Below are 23,144 nucleotides of genomic sequence, written 5' to 3'. Positions count from 1 at the left end.
CATTTTCATTGAATTTTAGGGAGTCTTTAATTTCCCCCTTTATTTCTTCCTTGACCCATTGATGATCCAGGTGCACATTGTTTAATTTCCATGTGTTTGTGGGCTTTCTGGAATTGGTATTGCTGTTGACTTTTAGTTTTAAAGCATGGTAATCTAATAAGGGACATTGGGTTATTCCAATTTTTCTGTATTTGTTGAGGTTTGTTTTGTTACTGAGTATGTGGTCAATTTTTGAGAAGGTTCCATGAGGTGCTGAGAAGAAGGTATATTCTTTTCTGTTTGGATGGGATATTCTATAGATGACTGTTTAGTCCCTTTGAGTAAACAGAGCCTGGCCGAATAGAGAAGGCACAGAACTAGGATAGTTTCACTTGGTCTAGGAGACGTTGTGCTAAATTCTGCCGTGTGTGTGTGTGTGTGTGTGTGTGTGTGTATTATCTATCTCAAGTGGCTGCTTCCAGGTCTGCAGTCTCAGGGAAAAGAGGAGAATTGGGGGCCAGAGATGAAGCCAATGGTCTGTGGGGTAGTCTTACTTTCCTGGCCTATGCAACCAGTGGATAAGAGAAGCCCAAGCCCAAAATACTCACTTGGGCAGCTGGACAAATGGCTACTGAGTGACCAAAAGAGTTAAAGTTCTCAGCCTGCCTTGTTATACTCCCTCCCCCGCACCCGCTCTGTGTGTGTGCTCTTGAATACACAAAGGTCTTTAGATCACCTCAGGCATCATTTCTTAGAGTCTATCCACTTTTGTGGAAGGGAGCTCTTTCATTGGCCTGGAACTTTGACAAGTAGTCTAGGCTCCCCCCATTTACCCGCCTCTACCTCCCATCCCACCACTGCTGATCACCACACGTGGATCTTTACCTGATTTCTGGGCAAACTTAGGAAAGCCCTGTGTTGACTGAACCACCTTCTCTGCCCCCTTGGCTGTCTTTTAAGGGTCAGCTTCACCTTCGCACACTGAACTCTGAAGCTTTATGAGGTGAGGCTGCTTGTATTTTACAGACTAATACCTGCTTATTGCATAATATTAGTTTATTTCTTTAAAAGCTTTTATTGCATTTACTTTGATAACTTTAGGATTTGTTTACTTTATATGGGTGAGTGTTTTGCTTGCATGTATGTGTATAATGTGCTCATGGAGTCAGAAGGGGGAGTTAGATCCCTGGGAGCTGGAGATACAGGTGGTTGTGAGGTAGGGATTGACCTGGATCCTCTCAAGGGTAACAAGTGTTCTTAACCTCTGAGTTTTCTCTTCAGCTGCTTATTTATTTATTTGTGAGTGTTTGTGTGTTTATGTATGTGTGGGTGTGTGGAGGTCAGAGGACATTTTTTAAGTCAGTTCTCTCGTACCATGTGGGCCCTGGGGATTGAACTCAGATCCTCAGGCTTCAAGCCAAGTGTCTTAACCCACTGAGCCATCCCTCTGGCTTTTTATCATATTTTAAAATTATTTTTATTTATTCTTTGATAATTTCATATAGATCTATAACACATTTTGATAATATTCACCCCCTATTTTCTCTTATCACATTTCCTCTAGAACCCTTGTTCCAAATGTCTCCCTGCTACTATCTATTTCTTTATTATCTCTTACAGCCCACTGAAATTAATTAGCGTTGCTTGCATGTGCATAGATGTGGAGTTACAGTCAACTTATCAGTGGCCACATCCTAAAATAAGAGCCCCCTTCCTCCAGCAGTGAAATAGCTATTCAGCCTAGGTATAGGGCCTTATGCTCTCCTCCTCCACCCTGACAGCCACAGTGTACTGCAGATCTGGCTTAGATGACCACAGCGCCATGATTACAGTGGTCACGTCATATCCAGATCACAGTCCTCCTTCATACCCTACGTGTCATGATTACAGAGGTCATGTCATATCCAGATCACAGTCCTCCTTCATACCCTACGTGTCATGATTACAGAGGTCACGTCATATCCAGATCACAGTACTCCTTCATACCCTATGTGTCATGATTACAGAGGTCACGTCATATCCAGATCTCGTGTCATGATTACAGAGGTCACGTCATATCCAGATCTCAGTCCTCCTTCATACATACATGTCATGATTACAGAGGTCACGTCATATCCAGATCACAGTCCTCCTTCATACCCTATGTGTCATGATTACAGAGGTCATGTCATATCCAGAAGACAGTACTCCTTCATACCCCACGGCTTTTACATTCTCCACTCTGTCTTCTTCAGTACTCCCTGTATTGTGGTGGGGGGTGGGGAGAGGAAGAAGGAAGGATGGAGAAGAAGTGGGAGGGAGGGAGCGAGGGAGGGAGGGAGAGAGGGAGGGAGGGAGGGAGGGAGGGAGGGAGGAAAGAAGTGATGGAGGGACAGGGAGGGGGGAGAGAAGGAGAGTCCCACTTAGGGCTGAGCATTCAACAATCCTCTGTTCTTAGTATGCTGCCCAGCTGGTGTCTCTGCACTTATCTCTGACTGTGAGCAGCACTACTCTTGGGTATAAAAATCAACCTTTGAGAGTCAGCTTGACAACTTGTTCCCTTACCAAAGCAGCAGCAGTAGGTTTTCCCCACTTAGGGCCTATGACCTTCCTATCTGTGATCTTTTAACTAGGGTTACAGTTCTAATGAGTTCTTTATGGCTAGTGGGCCTCCAATCTAAGCAGAAAGGGGGTGGTTACCTTTCTAACAGTTATACCACCTCTGGGTAAGATTGCTAATGACTCCCCTGCCCCAGCATGCAGTCAGCATCTTTCCCCTTTGTTATTCTAAGTGTGGCAGGGGAGGGCAAGGAATGTGAAGCAAGCGCAATGTGTGGAGACCTGCTGTTCCCTGACCCAGGCTCTGGACTGCAGAAAGCTGGGGCAGGAGGAAAAGCCCAGGAGGATATCCAAGTAGGATAGTCTTAGTGAATCAGCCAGTTTAGTGGTTTACTTACAGACCCATGGGTGACTCGATGCAGGGGTATCTGCATTGCAGAAAAGTCCACCCCTACATGAGTGATGATTTGTGACCGTTATATCCCTTCTTCTCTCTATTGATTTAACTGATTATATAACCCTGGGAAGAGAGACCCTTTGAATCCTGTAAGCTTTAGGATCTTCTTAAGACCTGTGAGTTTCACTTGTTTCTTGGGCCTTCTAAGTTTCATTTATTTCCTGAATATTTTTTTCTTGTCTTTATTTTTTTTATTTTGAGACAATGTAGCCCTGACTGACCTGGGACTTGAGAGATCCATTTGCTTCTGTCTCCCAAGTGCTGAGACAAAAAGGTGTATGCTACCAGGCTTGATTAGTTCTTGAATCTTAACAAGCCTCCCGCTAGGAGAGAATGTTTTAGTTCAGAGGAAATAGCTACACAACGCTCCACTTCTTTTTTCTGTCCATTCTCCTCTTCCACAATGCTCTCTGAGCTTTGGAGAGGGTGATGCAGATGCTTGATTATTTTCTGCCCTTTATGGTTGATTAGGGGGCCATTATGCTACCGCAACAACCAAGCATTCTTAAGAGCTTGATCAGTGTGAGTCTCTGTAGTGTAACCACCTACTGCAAAACCAAGTTTCCTTCCACAGTCAATTCAGGCTGATAGCAGCATTGATCTCTGGATGTAACACTGATGTTTAGAAACTAACCTGTCAGGTGTGGTACATACATTGAACGGTAATGGTGGCCTTCTCCTAGGTACTATGATCTCCCAGCTACTGTCCTTTGTCCTGACTTCTGGAACTAGATGTGAGTTCCCTCTTGTGGGAAGGCCTTAAGTTCAAACAGAAAGCAGTGATTTGCACCCATGACAGTCAAAAGTTGTGTTACTATTTCATCTGTGGGCACTCAGGGTTCAAAGATGAGCAGGACTGTTGATGACTGTTTTCCTAGAGTCTGCTCTGCTGCCTTGCAGTCAGAAGGAAGGGACCTTCCAGTTCAGCCTCAGCTTGAATTCAACACGCCCTGAAGCCAAGCATGAGGCATCTTCAGCAACAGGAATTTACTCTTTACTTGAGCCCAAAGGAATAAGGGTTCCAAACTTTGAGGTGTGAAGGCAAGAACTTGGGGTGATAAAAGATAGAAGATAAAAACTGGAACCAGGAGATCATGTATAAGCTTATAGCTTATGCCAGGCAAGTTTATTAGGAAGTACAGCACCTGATATACTATTCGAAAGGGACTATGTGCCAAGGTCAACAGAAAGCTAAATTAAGCAACGCTGGTGAGGGAAACACAGGACACCTCAGACATAGTTGCCTTGGGATTGATTACCACAGCCCTTGGTTGGTGAGGAGGGGAGCTGGGTTCCCAGGAACCAAAACCCTAACTCCTTCAAGACTCTACCAGCTCCAGACTGGATCTTATCAATTCTGCCCCTAGGTAAGCACACAGAACTAGCATTTCCTTTTGTCTTAGTTAGGGTTACTATTGCTGTGACAAAACACCACAGCCAAGAGCAGCTTGGGGGTGGGGGTAAGGGCTTATTTTGCCTGCACTTCCAGATCATATCTTTGTTCATCATCAGAGGAGGTCAGGACAGGAACTCCAGCACAGCAGGAACCTAGAGGCAGGAGCTGATGCAGAGACCATGGAGGGGAGCTGTAGCACAAATTGGTCTTAATAATAAAATCTCAGAGTCAGCTATCAGAGGGAGAAAGCTAAAGAATCAGAGAAGCAGAGTGGGCAGCCGCGAGAGTTCTCACCTCTACCAATGCTCAGGCCAAAGGGGCGGTCCTGTCTCTACAAATCCTCGGACAGCACGCACAGGCTTGTCATGTCCAGCCCGACATATTTGCCCATTGTGGGGAAGAGTGAGGATTGGGGAAGAAATAGGTACAGACAGGTGATAGAATCGGGAAGGCATCCAGTAACTACTGAGATTCGCCTTGCGTTTATTTCTCAAAGCCTTTATGGACCCCAATCCAAACAGAAGGGGGAAGGCAAAAGACTTCTTTACCATGATACAAGGCACAAAGTAATTACCTTCTTAATACCCAGAACACCAGGTAACCACAGGCTAGGTCATCCAGCTAGCAGTCACACCTCAGGTCAAACCTTTTGTCATATAACCTTGAAGGAGCAAAAACAGGTCTGAGCTCTCTGACCTTTAGTCAAGGTGGGACGGATAAACTTCTGTGGGCTCCCACACAGACTGCATCCTCAGACTGCTCTGAGCTCCTGTCTCCTCCCACCTTATATTCCTCTCTTGGCCCAGTCATGTTCCTTCCTGCCTCACCTTCCTAGTGCTGGGATTAAAGGCGTGTGACTCCCAAGTACTGGGATTAAAGGTGTGAGCCATCACTGCCTGGCTCTGTTTCTCTTTTAGACCGGACCAGTTTCATGTAGCCCAAGGTGGTCTTGAACTAACAGAGATACGTCTGCTTCTGTCTCCCAGAGCTAAGAGTAAGTGTGTGCCATCACTGCCTGACCTCTTTTGGATAGCCAGTATAGCTAGCTCTGCACTCTGATCTTCAGGCAAGTTTTATTTGTTAGATCACAAAGAAAATATCACCACAGGGTGCTACTTACTGACTTCCTCCTCGTGGCTTGTTCAGCCTGCTTTCTTACAGAATTCAGGACCACCAGCCTAGGGTGGCACCATCCACAATGGGTAAGGCCCTCCTGCATCAATCACTAATTAAGAAATGCCCTACAGGCAGCTGAATATTATGGAGGCATTATCTTTCTTTCTAAAAATTTATTTATTTTTAAATCTAGTACATTTGGTGCATGCATGTCTGTGTGAGAGTGTCAGATCTTAGATTTACAGACACTTTTAGCCTCCATGTGGGTGCTGGGAATTGAAACCAGGTCCCCTTGAAGAGCAGTCAGTGATCTTAACTGCTGAGCCATGCATGGCTCCAGCTCTGTGAGGGGCATTTCCTTAATTGAGGTTCACTACCCTTAGATGACTTTGGTTTGTGTCAAATTGACATAAAACTATCCAGCACACCTTTATCCTTTCATCTGAGCTCCCCAAAAAAGCCCTGGATCAGCCTGGACCCCAACACTATCTAACTTTAGCTAGCAACCATCAGCATGTTTGGTAGACACAACTGCCATCTCTACCTTGTTCCCCGTAACCTACAGACGTTTTCCTTGAACCATCCAAAGTCACCTTTGGATGCTGTTGCTTCTGCAGGGCTGCCATGCAGCCCTCACTCCTGGAGGCCTAACTCATATGTTTCCTCTCTAGGGATGAAGGAAGGACATGGCAGAAGCAGTCATGTCCTGGGACCACACAGTCGGCAGAGTCCAGCTTGAAGTAAGGTACAGCATGCCTGTGCCATTCTACAAATCCATGCGACTTGGGCCTCAGCTCCCTGTGGTTGGGTCTGCATCCTGTCCTCTTTAGAAGGCTGCCTGTCTGCTTTGTCTCCACACCACCACATTGATCTAACAAACTGCATGGGAAAGTCATCGTTTCTGGCAATTTCTAAATACTAACACTAGTTGGATCTGAGTATTGGATCCCATTCCTGGGCAGAGATGAGTGGTTGAAGGGGGGTCAATAAGCCAGGGAGGGTTTTCAGGGCCTGCCATAGGAGTCAGTCAGGGCTTTCAGGGTGGGCTTGGCTGCAGTGTTCAGCATCTGCTCCAGGACACTGTTGTCTTTGTCTTCATGCATTCTGCCTCTCTAGTGAGGGAGCCTGGGGAGGATGAGAACTTTTATGATCAGGAGAAAAGATTAAAAAAGTTGACAGTGGCCATTGCCTGTGGTGAAACTGGGAACATCTAGGGAAATGCTTTTTCATACCAGAGAAGAGCTAATTTGCATAAAGAAGGCTGCATTTGCTTGGTGCGACAATGTTGAACGCTTCATCGCCACTGCAGAAACTGCAGTCAGGTGCTGCACTAATGGGATGCTGGGTTTAAGGAGGAAATTGCTGACTGTGGGTATATCTGAGGTTTGGGGATTGTGAAACTCTTGGCTCCCATGCATTGGCAGTGTCAGGGGTCAAATGATAATTTAACTACCTCCTAGAATTCTCAGCGATGTTTGGTCTTCTTAGTACAGGATTCCAGAACACAGCGCAACACCTGGGGTGCTCAGTCTCAGATGTTTGCTAACTGACTGAGCGGATGTGTGTGCTAAGGAAGCAGCAGCTGGTTGGCCATTAGGGTGGGCTCATGGAAAGGCCCATGTGGCTCAGAACATGGAGTCGGAAGTCCAAAAGGGAAATCCTTGCGGCAGAGATTGTAAGTAGAGACCATGCTTTCATTTTCCAGCCTCCCAGACCCAAATAATCACACAGAAACTATAGTAATTACAACACTGTTTGGCTGATGACTTAGGCATATTTCTGGTTAGCTCTTATATCTCAAATTAACTCATTTCAATTAGTCTATGTATTGCTACGTGGCCGTGGTTTACCTTATTTTTTTACGTCTTATTTCCTCAGTGACTGACAGGCATCTGACCTGACTCCTCTGTCCCTGCTTGGATTTCCTGCCTTGCTATTCCACCCTACCATGGGCCAAAGCAGCTTCTTCATTAACCAATGGCAATAAAATATATTTATAGCATCCAGAGGGGAATCTCACATCAAGAGGTCTCTGTGTTTCTAGGTGATTTTCATCCTCTGAGATTCTTACAGAGAAAGGATTTATGAAACATTTGCTACAGGAGTGAAGCCCTCAACTTTCCAAGCCTAAGCTTTCCCGCTTATGAAATGGAGACTGTTACCATCTCTCTGCAGACATTCCGGACAGAACATGCTATGTGCAAGGAGCTCTCTACACTGCAAAATATTGCACTTGTGTCCACCATTATACACAGTGGTGATGACGTCACTCAGAGTCTCCAAGACTGGGGTGGAGGCAGGCAGGCACCTGGCTGGCACAGGGGAGCAAGGGACCTACCCTGAGGGCACAGCAGGAGCTTCACTGCCAGAGGAGGGAGTCTCAATTTGGATCGTTTCCCAACCCCTGGCAAGTCGGACCTGAGAACCATCTCTGGCAGCCTTGGAAAGCCAGGCCTTGGGACTTCCTAACCACATGAAAGCGACAGTCGGGGTCCCTGAACCAGGTGAGCGGGTGCTGGCCCAGGTGCGGGGTTTCTCAGAGACACACTGACAATTAGCAGTCTCCTCAGCACTCCCACTTGCCCAGCCCTCTGAAGAAGTACGTAGGGATCAGGACAAGCTTCCTAGCCAAGATCTTCTGGGGATAATATGGCCAGCTAATTACCCCATGCTAATAAGATAAAACTCAATTACATGCAGAAGACTTGCAAGCCAGCACTTTGGGAGTTTTCAAGTTACCCCATGTCTCTGATTTTGATAGGAGAAAATGATTTTTTTCCTTCCAGGCAAACTAAACCCACCAATTAGGGCAATTGTTCTCTTGAGCTCTATAAAGGGGAAGGCCGAGATCACAAGCGGGTAAACAGGTCACTGTCTCTTTGGGAAGGTTGTGCATCGCAAACCCACTCTGTGGCTTCTCTATGATGAACCGTCAATTCACCTGCAAGCCTGGAGCTGGCAACAGGGGCTTCAGCGGCTGCTCAGCTGTGCTGTCCAGCAGCTCATCCTCTTACCGGGCAGGGGGCAAAGGGCTCGGTGGGGGCTTCAGCAGTCGGAGCCTCTACAGCCTGAGGGGTGCCAGAAGCATCTCCTTCAATGTGGCTGGCGTTAGCGGGCGCACAGGGGGATATGGGTTTGGACGGAATAGGGCGAGTGGCTTTGCTGGTAGTATGTTTGGCAGTGGGGCTCTGGGGCCTTCCAATCCATCCCTGTGTCTGCCGGGAGGCATCCACCAGGTCACTGTCAACAAGAGCCTGCTGGCCCCACTCAATGTGGAGCTGGACCCGGAGATCCAGAAGGTGCGCGCGCAGGAGCGGGAGCAGATCAAGGCTCTGAACAACAAGTTCGCCTCCTTCATCGACAAGGTGGGACAGCTGATAGCTAAGTACTCCTTTCTTCCTGCACTTTCACTGCATACATAGTTCAGGACAGAGTAGAGAGGAAACAGACAATATCTTAGACATCAGGACTGACGGACAGGACCAAAGGCTTGCAAGGAGCTTGAGACAGCTTTATTTGGAAGGTCTCTAGGAAGCAGAGCAAGTGAACTCTTGGTAAAGAAGTGGCTAAGTGGGGGCAGAGCCAGTGGGACTTAGAAGGTAGAGGAGAGACCAGCAGTGGCCTTGGAAGGGGTGGAATGCCAGACCCTATGCAGTCTGAATTTTGAAGAGCTCTAGGAACAATGATGATTACTCAAGTCTGAGCACCAAGGAGCAAGGGGTAGGTGAGTCTTTAACAATGGAAAGATCCTGGCAAATCCAAGAGGAGAGCTCAAGACCCCAGTTCAGTTGGGTACCTGGCTTCCAGGTAGGGTGGGAGAAGTCACAGGTGTGGAGAGAGAGCAGGCAAACAGACGAGGTCCCCAGGCCCACCCTGGGAAGCCGGCAGGCAAATTCACATCTAAGAGCTTGCCACAGAAAGACATTCCTGCAGCCCATCAATACTTACCTAGCAGGTTTAAACTGGGCCAGGAGACAAACAGCCAACACTGTAACAGGTTGGAGATAAATGCATATTGGGCTCCTCAGGACCTCCAGAGCTGCCTTCAGGCTGCCAGACTGAGCATTGACGGGGGAGGGGGTACGTGGGTGTCATTTTTCTCCCCAGAGCTCAACTTTGAAGGTCACACAGCAGATCAAAACCCATCCTTTTCCCCTGGAAAGAAAGTCTCCCATCCCTTCCTCCCTGTTGGCTGTAGAGAGGGAACAGTGGGCTATGGCTTTGGCTTGCAGGTGCGCTTCCTGGAGCAGCAGAACCAGGTGCTGGAGACCAAGTGGGAGCTGCTACAGCAGCTGGACCTGAACAACTGCAGGAAGAACCTGGAGCCTGTGTACGAGGCCCATATCAGCAGCCTTCAAAAGCAGCTGGATACGCTGTCTGGGGACAGGGTGAGGCTGGACTCGGAGCTGAGGGGCATGCGAGATGCTGTGGAGGACTGCAAGAAGAGGTGAGTGAGGACACTATGTCTCTAACTGGCTCCTGGGGCGGGGCTTTCTAAGCAGGTCCTGGGACTTTTGCATCTGGCCTCCGCGGCAAGCCATCTGAGTTCACCTGGCAAGATAGAGCCTTCATGGGCATAACCAAATGGGCTGGACTGTGGATACCCAACCTGCTGGGCAGTGCTGGGGATGCCATTGAAAGCAGTTTTCTCTTTCATGTGTTGCTTCCTAACCTTTCTAAAGAGAGACCTTGTATGTGTTCAGCACAGAACTTCATTCCTAAGCTCACCCAGGGTGTCCCAAGCTCCAAGGAAACCCCAGCAGAGCAAGACGTAGAGCTCCAATTGAGCTTCTCCTCTCACAGGGTCCTGAGCATCTGAGTCATTCTTTCTTGACCTGGGTGAGGGTAGTTCTAGCTTCCTGAACTTCCATCTCAGTTTGGAGTGGTATTGTCCTGTTCCTTTGATTTGGATGCTGAAAAGGAGGAGGAAAAATGGACTCACTCCCTAGGTGTCAGAAGAAATCTAGGCCCAACTTCTCCAGCCACCAAGCGCAGGTCCCTACTGATATCCAGATAAGCAACCCTACCAAGCTGGGACAGCTGAAAGCACCTGTTTCAGGATCCACAATTCAGCCATCTTGTATTTCTCAGTGAGAACACACAGATATAGGCGCACAAACAAGGGCACACCCAGCCCCTGTTCACTGACGCTTTCCTCGCAGGTATGAAGAAGAAATAAACAAGCGTACAACCGCTGAGAATGAATTTGTGGTGCTTAAGAAGGTGAGAAGGGTGCCTGGCCTCTGTCCTCCATGGTGGCTGCAGGGCCAAAAACAGAGGGCTTGGGGCTGACAAGCCAGAGACGGAGGCTGGCTGCGTCCATCGTAGACACTGCTGCTGGTCTAGCACAGGTTACTTAGCCATCTTCTTCACGGCTGTGTAAATGGACAAGTGTGGATGGCCACCACATCTCAGACAAGTTGCTGTGGGGAGGAACAGGGTCTATAGCCTCTCTCACTGTGAGTCTGGGCTGAAGTCAAGCTCTTCCCCCGGGGTCTTGAGTCTCTCCCTGGGACAGTTAGCCACAGGATGGGGGGCTTTAAGGGAGACGGGTCAGTAGGAAGTGTCTGGATTTCCTTCAGGATGTGGATGCAGCATACATGAGCAAGGTGGAGCTGCAGGCCAAGGTGGATGCTCTGGATGGAGAGATCAAGTTCCTCAAGTGTCTGTACGAAGGGGTAAGGCTTGTCCTCACCTCTAGCTTTGGATTCGGGAAGGACTTGTGATGATAAGGTACCTATTTGTCAGTCCGTTTAAAGGGGCCCAGGAGCCTTCCAGCATTTGGGTGCTGAGGGCTTTGTAGTTCAAAGACTGGGCGATAGCTGACCAGGCTATTTTCCTTCACTCTCCTTCCTCTTGCCCCCTCTTGGGACAGACATGTGGATTTTCTTCTCAGTTGGCTTCACAGCTACTGGAAAGTTTTTCAAAGCAATATTGGGCTCTGATCTTGGGCTTTAGGGAATGCTGCTTGTGCCTGTTTGGGGTGTCCCTGGGATTATTCTAGCGGGATATCATTTTGCCACCTTTCCCTGGTTATCATAGGCATGTCATGCATTCTTCTTCCCCTGTAGGAGATTGCTCAGATGCAGTCCCACATCAGCGACACCTCTGTCATCCTGTCCATGGACAACAACCGCAATCTGGACCTGGACAGCATCATTGCCGAAGTCCGTGCTCAGTATGAGGACATTGCCCTGAAGAGCAAAGCCGAGGCCGAGATGGTGTACCAGACCAAGGTAGAGTGGACCCCTCTATGCACCTCTCCAGTGGCGTGTGTGGAGGGCGATCTGGTTTGGGCTCAGTTTTTTATGTGCCATAACTCACCATGGCCTCCAGCTATCTCGGAATATGACATTGGCCTTGGCATTGTGGGAAGCAAGAAAGGAGAAGACAACTCTGTCCTTAGGCTCCTCTTAAACCAACAGCATTCATTTCAGGGTACAAACTGCAAGAAGCAAATGAGTCTTGCATTAAGACTGGGCGGGATTGGGCAGGATCTGCTTTCTGGAGGCAGAGAGCTCTGAAGTACCCTTGGGGGAGGGGCGTGTAGATGTCAGTATCTCAGCTCTGTCATTACAGTGAGTCACAGGTCTCTTCAGTGCCATCTGGGATCAGGCAACCCCCACTTTTTTCGTTCAAGTCCACCTCCACGGATGAAGAGGGCGTTGCTATCCCTCACATCTCAGCTTCCCCATGGGTGTGGGTGGGAGGTGACTCTTAGATAATCTGGTTTCTCTGATCATGATGGTAACTTTCTAATTGTTCCTTGCTGTTCCCTGGGCTCTTTCTCTGGATAAATCACCCCCAGGAGACCTTATCTTTCCTTCCCCATCTCTTTCCCAGTCTCCAATGGAGAGGTTTAGCCTGTTGAGGAAGGGCTAGCCTTCAGGGCCTAAGGGACAACACAGGCCTAGACTTTTGGATGAAGGCTCAGACTAGTGACCTTCTCCGTTTACTCTCATCAGCCAGGGCTGGGAATGGCTATGGGACTTAACCCCCTTGGGTGGTCAGGATCCAGCACTCAAACACAGGCTGTCATGTCCATAGTCCTTTCCAGAAGAATAAGACGAGTCTCACAGATGGGTTTAGAGACCATTTGCGCATGGGTTATTGGTACCTCCACTTCACCATGGGTTTAGCAAGAGGGATGCCGTGGCTTTGTGCGGACCTGCATTGTGAGACTGGTTTTCATCATCACCATTCTGAGATGAATAAGTGAGCGCTACAGGTGCAGGAGACTCACCAAGAGCACTCAGGAGATAAGGGGTTATGGTGCTGTCACTTCTGATGGTGCTAAACCATATCAGGGCTGAACATCCAGGGATGGAGGCAGGGCAATAAATACACCACCCTGAAGTGCCGAAGACCACACCTGCTCTGTTTTCCCTCTAAGTTGAACTCTGAGATTGAGCTGGGATACTCTCTGTTCAATGGATAAGCCAAACAGCACGAGGTGACAGAGATTCATGGCTGATATTCAGTGCTAAGCTCGCCCTCCTTCCTCGCCCCATAAGACAGTCCATATAGCCTGTGCTCAGCTAAGCTGACAGGGAGAAGAGGAAGTGGGAAAATTCCGCTGGCTGTCTCCTCACCCATCTGGCCACCTACTCATTCATCAGATCTTTCCCTTGGGTACCGGAGGGACATTATGCTATACGTACTGAAAATCCATCCACTGAGGAAGGTACGGAAATGTGTCAGTGAGATCTGACTGCTAAAGCCCAGAATCACAGGAACAGAATTGCGCCTAATCAGAGGGTTAGGGAAGACCTCCTGACCTGGCCTGGTTACAGCTATGTAAGGAAGAGAGAGCCTGTGGGGGAGGGTTCTGGAGGAGAGAGACGCTCCTACTCCCTCAGCGGCACAAGAGCATGAGAGTCCTCTCAGAGCGGATATCAAAGGACTGTTTGGCAAAGCCGAGGAAGCAGATAAAAGAAGGCAGGGTCATGAAGTGAGAGCCTTGATGCCAGGCTAGGAATTTGAATCTCGACTTTGAAAGGGCTACAGGCTGAGAGGGCCTTAGCTGGGGAGGCATCTTACAATGATGCAGTGTGGAGAGGTGGGACTTCCAAGAGTCCTGTGCCAAAGAGGCTATGAGCTGGGGATGGGGAGGGTGTCCCTTCCCTCCTCTGCCACATAGCCCCAAGCAAAGGACTGTTTCTGTACTAGAGTAAGCTCAGACAACCCCAAGTCATATGTATGCCTTACTATTTCCCACCTACAGTTCCAGGAGCTGCAGCTGGCAGCTGGTCGCCATGGGGATGACCTCAAACACACCAGGAACGAGATCTCTGAGTTGACCCGGCTCATCCAGAGACTGCGATCAGAAATTGAGAATGTGAAGAAGCAGGTGAGTAACAGGGCTCCTGACAGGCTCCTCCATATCCCAGGGAAGGCTGGGACTCCTGACGGGCTCCTACATACACCAGGGAAGGCTGGGACTCCTGACGGGCTCCTACATACACCAGGGAAGGCTGGGACTCCTGACGGGCTCCTACATACACCAGGGAAGGCTGGGGCTCCTGAGGGGCTCCTACACACCCCAGGGAAGGCTGGGGCTTCTGACGGGCTCCTACACACCCCAGGGAAGGCTGGGACTCCTGACAGGCTCCTCCATATCCCAGGGAAGGCTGGGACTCCTGACGGGCTCCTACATACACCATGGAAGGCTGGGAGGATTTTCCTGCCCTGTCTCCTTCTCTTTGTACTCTGTCCTAGAAGCCCCTTCCTCGGGAAAGCCTGATCTCCTCCCCTATTTTGTTCCCCTTCTAAAGTCTAGAACCATTATAGGGTTTTCCCCAAAGCAACAAGACTGAGAATAGCACATTTCCCTGGGGCCAGGTGAAGGTCCTCACTGCCAGATACATTCCAGGAAGTGGAGCAGGACAGAATAGCGCCCCCTCCCCGCCGCCATTAGCACATGCATATAGGAATAGAGTAGGACCCAGGTACCTCAGAACTCAAGGGGAATGCCACCTCCTGTCTCTCAGTGCTCCAATCTGGAGATGGCCATTGCTGATGCCGAGCAGAGAGGAGACTGTGCCCTCAAGGATGCCCGGGCCAAGCTGGATGAGCTGGAGGGTGCCCTGCACCAGGCCAAGGAGGAGCTGGCTCGGATGATGCGCGAGTACCAGGAGCTGATGAGTGTGAAGCTGGCCCTGGACATTGAGATCGCCACCTACCGCAAGCTGCTGGAGGGCGAGGAGTGCAGGTAGGGTGCTGGAGGGCCAGGAGTGCAGGTAGGGTGCTGGAGGGCGAGGAGTGCAGCAGGTAGGGGTGCTGGAGGGCCAGGAGTGCAGGTAGGGTGCTGGAGGGCCAGGAGTGCAGGTAGGGGTGCTGGAGGGCCAGGAGTGCAGGTGATAGCAGAGGCGCTCAGAGAACCCTTACAACCCCCATCCCAATCCGGTTCCCTAGAGCGCCGGATGTAGACACAGGACGGGCTGTAGATGGATGTGCTTTTCAGTTCAACCACAAACAAGTCCCAGAGCGATTTCCATCCACACAGTGTGACAGCAATGTCCTTTAAATTCCTTGTCAGCTCCTCAGAGTGTTTCAGTTTAATGTTGCTGGCTTCAAGGCCTTCCTCGGTGGCCCTTACAAATACCTTGTGTTCATGGTGGGTCCTAAGTTCAGCCTCTCAGCAGATAGCACCATCTCGCTCCCCTCCTCCAACTAACGTGCTTTATTTTTCACTGTATTTATTTTTTAGAGGCATTTCTTTTCTTATTTGGTTATATAATTCTAGTTTTGTCCATGTGGCATAAAACTTTCTTTTAAGAGAAATGCATTTTTTTTTCTATAAAAGGCAGCCAGCTAAAAATACTCAATTGATAACAATGTGGACTGCACAAAAGTCCAGTCCAGTTAGGGGGACACAGGACATTGACGTTTGGAAATCCTGGGACTAAAGCCACACGGGAGTTTCATTCATTGCTACTTTATTGGGTCTGTATTCATGTATTCTACTTACTCAAGCCTCAGCTACCCAGTAGTCAAGCAATGGGCTCAAGAAAAACTCACGCCCCAAAAGTGGTGTTAGCATGGGACCCCCAAGACTACAGCCCTCATATGTCTGAAGTGGGGAAGGTAGACTGGGGAGGGCAGAAGGGCAGGAGGGACTCCGGGGTTCAAGTCTTGAGACAGAGGTTGTTAACACTTTCTGACGGCCTGGTGGCTGGCGGGGTTGGTGGAGGTGGAGCCTGCCAGCTGTTGGCTCTGGCCCATGTCCAGTGAATGGGAGCTCATCTCAGGATTCTAATTGTGATGGAGACTCTCTGTGTTTTCTCTGTGCAGGATGTCTGGGGAACACACCAGTGCCGTGAGCATCTGTGAGTATTTAAAGTCCCTGAGGGCATGGTTCCAGGTAGTCAGCAAGCAGAAAGTGAACGAGGGGGTGCTTGCCACCATGGCCACTTGAGAGCATCTTGGGCTCCACCTCCTACCTCCACCACTCTGAGCTACTGCTTCACCAGGAGAGATAGCTTTTCACAACCCTGCTTAGCACAATTACCGCTTCCCCCAGAAATGTTGTCTGTGCTGGGATAAAACTCTGTAGCTACCTACCCTCTCCTGCTACCCACGCCCACACTATAGCTACCTACCCTCTCCTGTTATCCACGCCCACACTGTTAAGCATGAGGGGAAACTAAGTCCAGAGTCACCTGTCCACTCCTATGCAGTCACGCAGCACAGAGTAGCACTATCCCAGGCCCCGCAAGGCTCAGTCACTCTATTGATAAGGGGCCACAGCACAAGCACCCTAACTCAAGCCACTGGAAGTACAGTGGAAGACTTTAAGCGTGCCTTCTCAGATTAATGCAAGAACATGGCTCGTGCTTGGGCATCCCCTGTCCTTTTGGGTCAACCTTGTTATTTCTTGTTCATCCAAGAAAGAGCAGGTGCCTAACTGGGGATTCTGTACCCTCTGGGCTGTTTTCCTCAGAGCTTGGTTTGTTCAGGATTGAGTATGTGTCACTAAACGTAAACTTGGGGTACATAAGGGCTTTAGTTAAGAAGGAGATTTTTGAGCTGGGCAGGCTGGAAGCTGGAAGGGACTTCGGGCAGCTTCTGTCCTGCAATGCCCACTGATCTCTTTTCTCCCATTCTTTTTACAGCAGTTATCAGCAGCTCCACTCCTGGGGCCGTTGGTTCAGGGGCGAGTTTTGGATTCAGTAGCACTGGCAACTATGGCTACCGGACCAGCTCTGTCGGTGGGGGCTACAGCATACTGTCTGGGGGCTGTGTCACTGGTGGTGGGAATTGCAGCTCCCGTGGAGAGGCCAAGGCCAGACTGGGTAGTGCGAGTGAATTTAAGGATGTTTCAGGGAAGAACTTGGCTTTGGGCTCACCCACAAAGAAAACCATGAGATAAGCCAACAGTCAATCCCTGCATCTGCCCAGCCTTGGTTTTCTCTGTATTCTCTTCTGGGACACCTTCTGTTCTATTCACCATCACTCAGTTCTTGCTTTTCTTTGTTACCAACATCGCCTTCTCCTCTCCAGTCACCCCACTTAGTCTTTATTAACCAGCACCAGGATTTGAGGAAGTTACTCATGCATCTTTCTGCGCCAGTGCAAAGAAACCACTTCTCTTAGCCTTCCATACCTCCATGAGGCCTTGATCCCTCTGCCTGCATGCCCCTTGCAGATGAAGGTTCTCTAGGCTGACAATCTGGGCACACGAGACTTGGAATGTGCTGATGGATGTCCTGCAAGAACCAGCCCAGCCTAGAGCAACACCTGGTCATAGTTGCATCTGGCATGATCTCTGTCTGTTTTAGGCCCAGGGGTCCCTTATTTAGGCCCCAGATCCCTGTTCCTGTGTTCCACTAATAAACTTATAAAACTTCTGTATGGCCACATTGCCTCTTTCCTGAAGAAATCCTCATTTCAGACCACCTCCCTTCTGTATGCGGAGCCCTCACTGAATGAAAACCTCTGGCCTCTGAGCTTCCTCCATTTCACAGAATCCTAAGTATTGTTTGGTCTGCATGAATTAGACCCCGCACAGGCTGGGTCCCCATGAACCTGCATGGACCCCAGCACCTGCACTGATACCCAGCGTTGTCCATGCCCCACAGGTGTGTCTTCTGAGCCCTCCTTTCCTCAGGCAACAGTCAGGTATACAATGTTTAGCAGCATACAGACTCACAGGAGGAGTCAAATGTCTGGGAGCAGGACTTAAAGTTGTTCAAGAGGCATGGGAAGCCAATTCTGGAATGCCTAAGACTTGATGTTTTCTGATTAAAAACCCCAAAGGTAGATTCCTCTTTGAAAAAATGACCCAGGTCCTGGTGGTCCTTAGTAAATATGGGTGTGTGTGTGTGTGGTGTGCGTGTGTTTATGCCTAAGTAAATGGTCATCTCAATTACACGTGTATGGTGATATTTTGTTTGTACTGCAGCTTTCCTGAAGATCAGACTGTAGAGATACCCACACTAGTTAGCCATAGAGGCCAGGCAGACTTTTAATCCCAGCACTTGGGAGACAGAGGCAGAGGGAACTCTGTGAGTTCAAGGCCACTAACATAGAAACGGAGTCAAGCAGTGGTGGCTCACACTTTTAATCCTAGTACTTGGGAGTCACAGGCCTTTTCTCCCAGTACTAGGGAGGTAGAGACAGGAAGGGTATGGCTGAGTGGAGAGAGGAATGTAAGGCAGGAGGAGACAGGAGCTCAAGGCATTCAGTCTGAGGATTCACAGAGACAGGATCCTGCCCCCTTGGTTCTGAGAATCCAGTAGAGGTGAGGACTAGTGGCTGGCTGCTCTGCTTCTCTGACCTTCCAGCATTAACCCCTATCTCTGACTCTGGGTTTTTATTATGAAGACCAATTAGAATTCACACTGTACACATGTCACTTTGTTTACAGATCACTGTGTGCTCAGAGATGTCTCCTAGTCCTCAGGGAGCAGTAATATTGTCAGATGAAACAGAATGCAAATACAGGACTGGTGACATTCAGGTGGGGACTCACGGTGGCATCAGAACAGGAGCCCTGCAGGTTCAGGTGTCTTAGGGTTTCTATTGCTGTGAAGAGACACCATGGACACAGCAACTCTAATAAAAACATTTAATTGGGGTGGCTTCTTACAGTTTCAGAGGTTCAGTCCATTATCATGATGATGGGGAGCATGGTGGTGTGCAGGCAGACGTGCTGGAGCTGAGACTGATACATGATGACCAGAAGGCAGCAAGAAGCCAATTGTCACACAGAGGAAAGCTTGAGCAGAAGCCCGCCCCCACAGTGACACACTTCCTCCACAAGGCCACTCCTTCTAATAGCACCACTCCCTTTGGGGGCCACTTTCTTTCAAACCACCACATTCCACTCCTTGGCCTTGTAGTCATATCACAGTGCAAAAATACATTTAGTCAAACTTCAAAAGTCTATAGTCTCTAACTTATTTCCAACTTCAAAGTTCAAAGTCTCTTCTGAAATGCATGGCAATCTCTTAACTGAGATTGAATCACCTGAAAAAAATCAAAATCAAAAAGCAGATCACATACTTCCAACATAAAATAGCATAGGATATACATTACCATTCCAAAACACAGGGGAGGGAGAATAGCAAGGAATTACTGGACCAAAGCAAGACCAAACAGCTTTGCAAGCTCCAAACTCTGCATCTGCATGTCTGACGGCAAAACACTCTCCACATTTCCAACTGTTCAGCTTTGTTGACTCCACACACTTCTTTTTCTTGGACTGGTTCCACTCTCTGTTAGCAGCTCTCCTGGGCAGGTATCCCACAGCTCTGGCATTTCTAACATCTTGGGTTCTCTAAGGAATCCAGGCTTCAACTTCACAGCTTCATGCAATGGCCTCTCTGGGCCTCCATTGAGGGACACCCTGCATGCCTGGCCTCAGCAGCTTTATTAGATAACTCCTTTTATTTTATCCTTAACTCTAAAGCCAGAACCATGTGGCCAAAGCTGCCAAGTTTCATGCCTACTGGAGTGGGAACATGGCCCCCTCACTGAGTTACATCTTCACCAGCTTTCTATCTTTCACTGCCTAAGCTCAGCTGTCCTGAAACTTGCTCTGCAGACCAGACTGGCCTCAAACTCAGAGATTTGCTAGCCTCTGCTTTCCCAGTGCTGGGATTAAAGATGTGCCCTAACACATTAGGCTCTAGCTTTCCTTTAGTTCCTTTTCACAAGTGGGGAAGTTAGCGGGAGGGATCTTGCCCTGAGGTCACCACTCCCTTTATTCCACTTGTTAATCCATTCATCTCCTTGAACAAAGAATTTAACTCTACTATACTTTCTGGTGTCCTTTTTCTCCTCAAATGTTTTTCCTTGCTCAGCTTTCTCCTTGTTATATATCTTCATTAGAGTTACCCCTAATATCCACATGAAGGCATCTATGTGAGGCTGTTTTGAGATTTACTCTGTCAATAGAATTAGTCTGAAACACTGCACTTTAGCCTCAGGCCAACTCTTTTAACAAGAGGGCAAAAGGCAGCCACTTTCTTCACCAAACTATCACAAGAATAATTTCTAGGCAATATTCTATAATTCTCTTAAGACCCTTGAGCCAGCTCCCGACATTTCAAATCATTATCAGCACCATTGTCTTCCGTGCTCTAATAGTATGTCCCATTAGGCAGTGATTAAAGCATTCTACTGCTTTCCTAACCCAAAGTGCCAAAGTCCAAATCATACCATGTGAAAGCGTGGTCAGGCCTGTCGTGGCAACACTCCAATCACCTGCACCAACTGTTGTCTTAGTTAGGGTTTTCCATTGCTGTTAAGAGACGCCATGACCATGGCAACTCTTAGAAAGAAAACATTTAATTGGAGTGGCTTACTTACAATTTCAGAGATTTAGTCTATTATCATCATGACAGGTAGCAGTTCAATGGTTTAGACCAGAGTTGACATACGGTTCATTCTTCATATTGGGCATTTTATGGGTTTAAAAAGCACATAATGACATGTGTCTTCCATCATGGCAAAACACAGAGTTATTTCACTGTTCTACAAATCTTTCAGCATTAAGCAAGCTAATGGACCACAGCAAGTCTTGTGACAAGACATTTGCTTATTACATGTGTTAACACATGAAATACAGGGATGATGAAACCCTGTGTGTGTCCTGTAGGGAGATATGACCACGAGGAAAGGTAACCATATCCCAGTGAGGAAACAAGACCCAGTGGCCATCCTGGCAGTGAGGAGCCACTGAGGGGAGGCAGGGCAGGCTTTCGCAGGAGGCAGGATGTCTGCAAGCTTCAGAGGCCGGCAGCTTTCTGGGTGGATGACCAGGAGAAGTGAAGACGGGAGCAGAGGCACTTGAGTGAGTGAGCAAATTTGCTTCTTGTTGCTGGACTGTGGAGAGTCAGACAGAAGGGGCTCAGTTGAGGGGCATGGCAACCCCTGAAGCCAGGAGGCAGCAGCAGGGGATTAGAGGGACCCTTTTAGAGGGCACTATTGCTCCATGGTCTCAGATTCCTTGTCTTATATGTGGTTAGTAACAGTAGTTACCATTTGAAGTTGCCATGAGAATTAAATTCAATAGGGCTTGTGTTTGAGAGTCGTTTCTCTCAGTGCCTGTACTTAGAGCACCCCACAAACAGCATCTCTGGGTATCATGAGATGCAGAATGCTATTCCAAGAGGCTTAGATGAAGAGGGAAGTGGAGGAGATCTAACAGAAATCAGGTTATACAATGAGCACGAATTTAGGATAAAGAACAGTAAAAGATATTTCTGCTGGGCAGTGGTGGCACACGCCTTTATTCCCAGCACTCAGGAGGCAGAGGCCAACCTGGTCTATAGAGTGAATTCCAGGATAGCCAGGGCTATGCAGAGAAACCCTGTCTTGAAGTTCTTTTGCCCCCCCCCCCACCATGGAAAAATTTTTGCTATCTATCTTCTACGCTTAGATGCAGAGAATCAATGCCAACAGCCTCAGTAGACAAACCCTGGAATCTGAACATCTCATTTTAATCCTAAAGGTCTAATTTCTCACCCACTGTCTGCAGCAGTCTAGGGTCGCTATCTCCATGGTTGTTCCAGTGGACGGCTATTACTTAGGCTGTTCTTAGCTAGAGCTCACGGGATACATGCCTTCCAAGGTCACCGAGCTAGAAGAAAAGGGCACCAAGGCTCCTAAAGGCTTCATCACCCAAGATGTGGCTCTCTTCAAACTCACTTCTCAATGGCCAATCCTACTCCATGTTTCCAAACACCACTGGAACCCCAAAGGAGGCTGGCAGATAAAGAGGAAATTGGGGTTATCTGGCATTGCCTGCGAGTCTCTGAAACAAGCTGCCCCAGTTGACACTACCATAAGCTACATGAGGCTGTACGTTATATTTAGGTCTTTTTAATGACTTTTAAGAGGAACTTTCTGTGGCTCGGAGAATTATCTATACAGTGGCCACATTTTTCAACTGAATGTGTAAATTCATTATGTATATCAAACAAACAAGTAGCTGATAGAGAAAACAGCAGGCAGATAACAAACGTTACCAAATCAGGCACTTACAGCGTCCAGCAGAGTCGACTAGAATAGCCCAAAATTGAGAGTGCAAACAGAAGATGACGCCATCAAATGGGCTTAAACACACGCGGCAGAAGTCAACTGGGAAACAGACAATCAGCTGGGCTTCCCAGGGGAGAGTCTCGGGTGTAACAGTGATCAAGAAAGGTTTTTAAGTACTGACATAACCAGGGGCAGATGGACGGTATCAAACTGGGCACTTAGAATCGTCCAGCAGAAGTGACTGGGGACGCTGAGCAGCCAGCTGGAGTTCCCAACTGAACTTTTCCACCATGGACGGGCATTGCATGGCTCAACTCCCAGCTTCCCATTCCCACTCCAGGGGTTTTTATACCCTGGGACAAACCATAGTAACCCTCAGGTGGAAATGGCTGACCTTCTAGTTAATCTCGGGGAGACTCAGCTGTGTCGCTCATCCATTTGAGTGGCCCATCCCTGGACAAGGAGGGGGACAGTCTGAGACGAACATGCTTGGGTCTGAAAGGAGGAGGGACCCTTTCTAGACCCAACTTCCCAGTGAACTCAAGTAGCGCGTGACAATTTACCAATACGATAAACATTACAAGGAGGCAATGCCAATCATTATGGACTTGGATAATTGAAATACATTTAATGACGAAGTGGGGGAACCCTGAAGCTCTGGTTTCCATAACATATGTAGCCAGAGTGAGTTTTTTGATTCAAAATTCTCTGGACACCCTGAGACTTTCTTTTGTGAATAAGGGGAGGACTTGATGTCTGATATAAAGATCAACTTTCTCTCTTTCTATTCTCTGGTTTTATTTAAAAGTGGATTCATTTATAAAAATATTTTCTGCTCATATTTGACAAGTCAGAAATATTGAAAAGTCGAAAAAGTCAACCATTCATAAGCTCACCTTGGCACTGCATGTGGAAAAGGTCCAGGCTTGCAGTGGCCTGTGGCTAGCCAAAAGCACGGATGCATTTGCTGCTGTTAAGGTCATTGGTGCCACACCCATCTATTTATTTACTCATGCTGGGCTTGATTCTTCCTTCCTTCCTTCCTTCCTTCCTTCATTTCTTTTTTTTTTTTTTTTGAGATAAGTTCTCTCTATGCAGCCTTAACTATCCTGGAACTCACCATGTAGACCCTACTGGCCTTGAGCTTACATGGATTCACCTGCCTCTGCC

General features: G+C 48.3%; 1 protein-coding gene across 1 annotated transcript; it reads left to right on the top strand.

Moving 5' to 3' along the window:
* The first annotated feature begins 8,410 nt into the window (after positions 1–8,410).
* Positions 8,411–17,335, top strand: LOC142844774 (keratin, type II cytoskeletal 73). Its single transcript, XM_075963581.1, has 9 exons — positions 8,411–8,851; positions 9,719–9,933; positions 10,649–10,709; positions 11,069–11,164; positions 11,558–11,722; positions 13,711–13,836; positions 14,477–14,697; positions 15,780–15,814; positions 16,601–17,335. The coding sequence occupies exons 1-9, from the start codon at positions 8,411–8,413 to the stop codon at positions 16,855–16,857; spliced, it is 1,617 nt and encodes a 538-aa protein (XP_075819696.1). The 3' UTR covers positions 16,858–17,335.
* Positions 17,336–23,144: the final 5,809 nt, after the last annotated feature.

The sequence above is a fragment of the Microtus pennsylvanicus genome, chromosome 2, assembly GCF_037038515.1.
Source record: "Microtus pennsylvanicus isolate mMicPen1 chromosome 2, mMicPen1.hap1, whole genome shotgun sequence".
NCBI classification, from domain to species: Eukaryota; Metazoa; Chordata; class Mammalia; order Rodentia; family Cricetidae; genus Microtus; species Microtus pennsylvanicus.
This window is presented reverse-complemented; position numbering and strand designations above follow the sequence as displayed.

Bases quoted from the DNA above. Each gene is read 5' to 3' on its own strand.
- LOC142844774 (XM_075963581.1), top strand. From the start codon at position 8,411: ATGAACCGTCAATTCACCTGCAAGCCTGGAGCTGGCAACAGGGGCTTC. The intron at 10,710-11,068 runs GTGAGAAGGGTG...GATTTCCTTCAG, and splicing joins AATTTGTGGTGCTTAAGAAG to GATGTGGATGCAGCATACAT. The intron at 11,165-11,557 runs GTAAGGCTTGTC...CTTCCCCTGTAG, and splicing joins TCAAGTGTCTGTACGAAGGG to GAGATTGCTCAGATGCAGTC.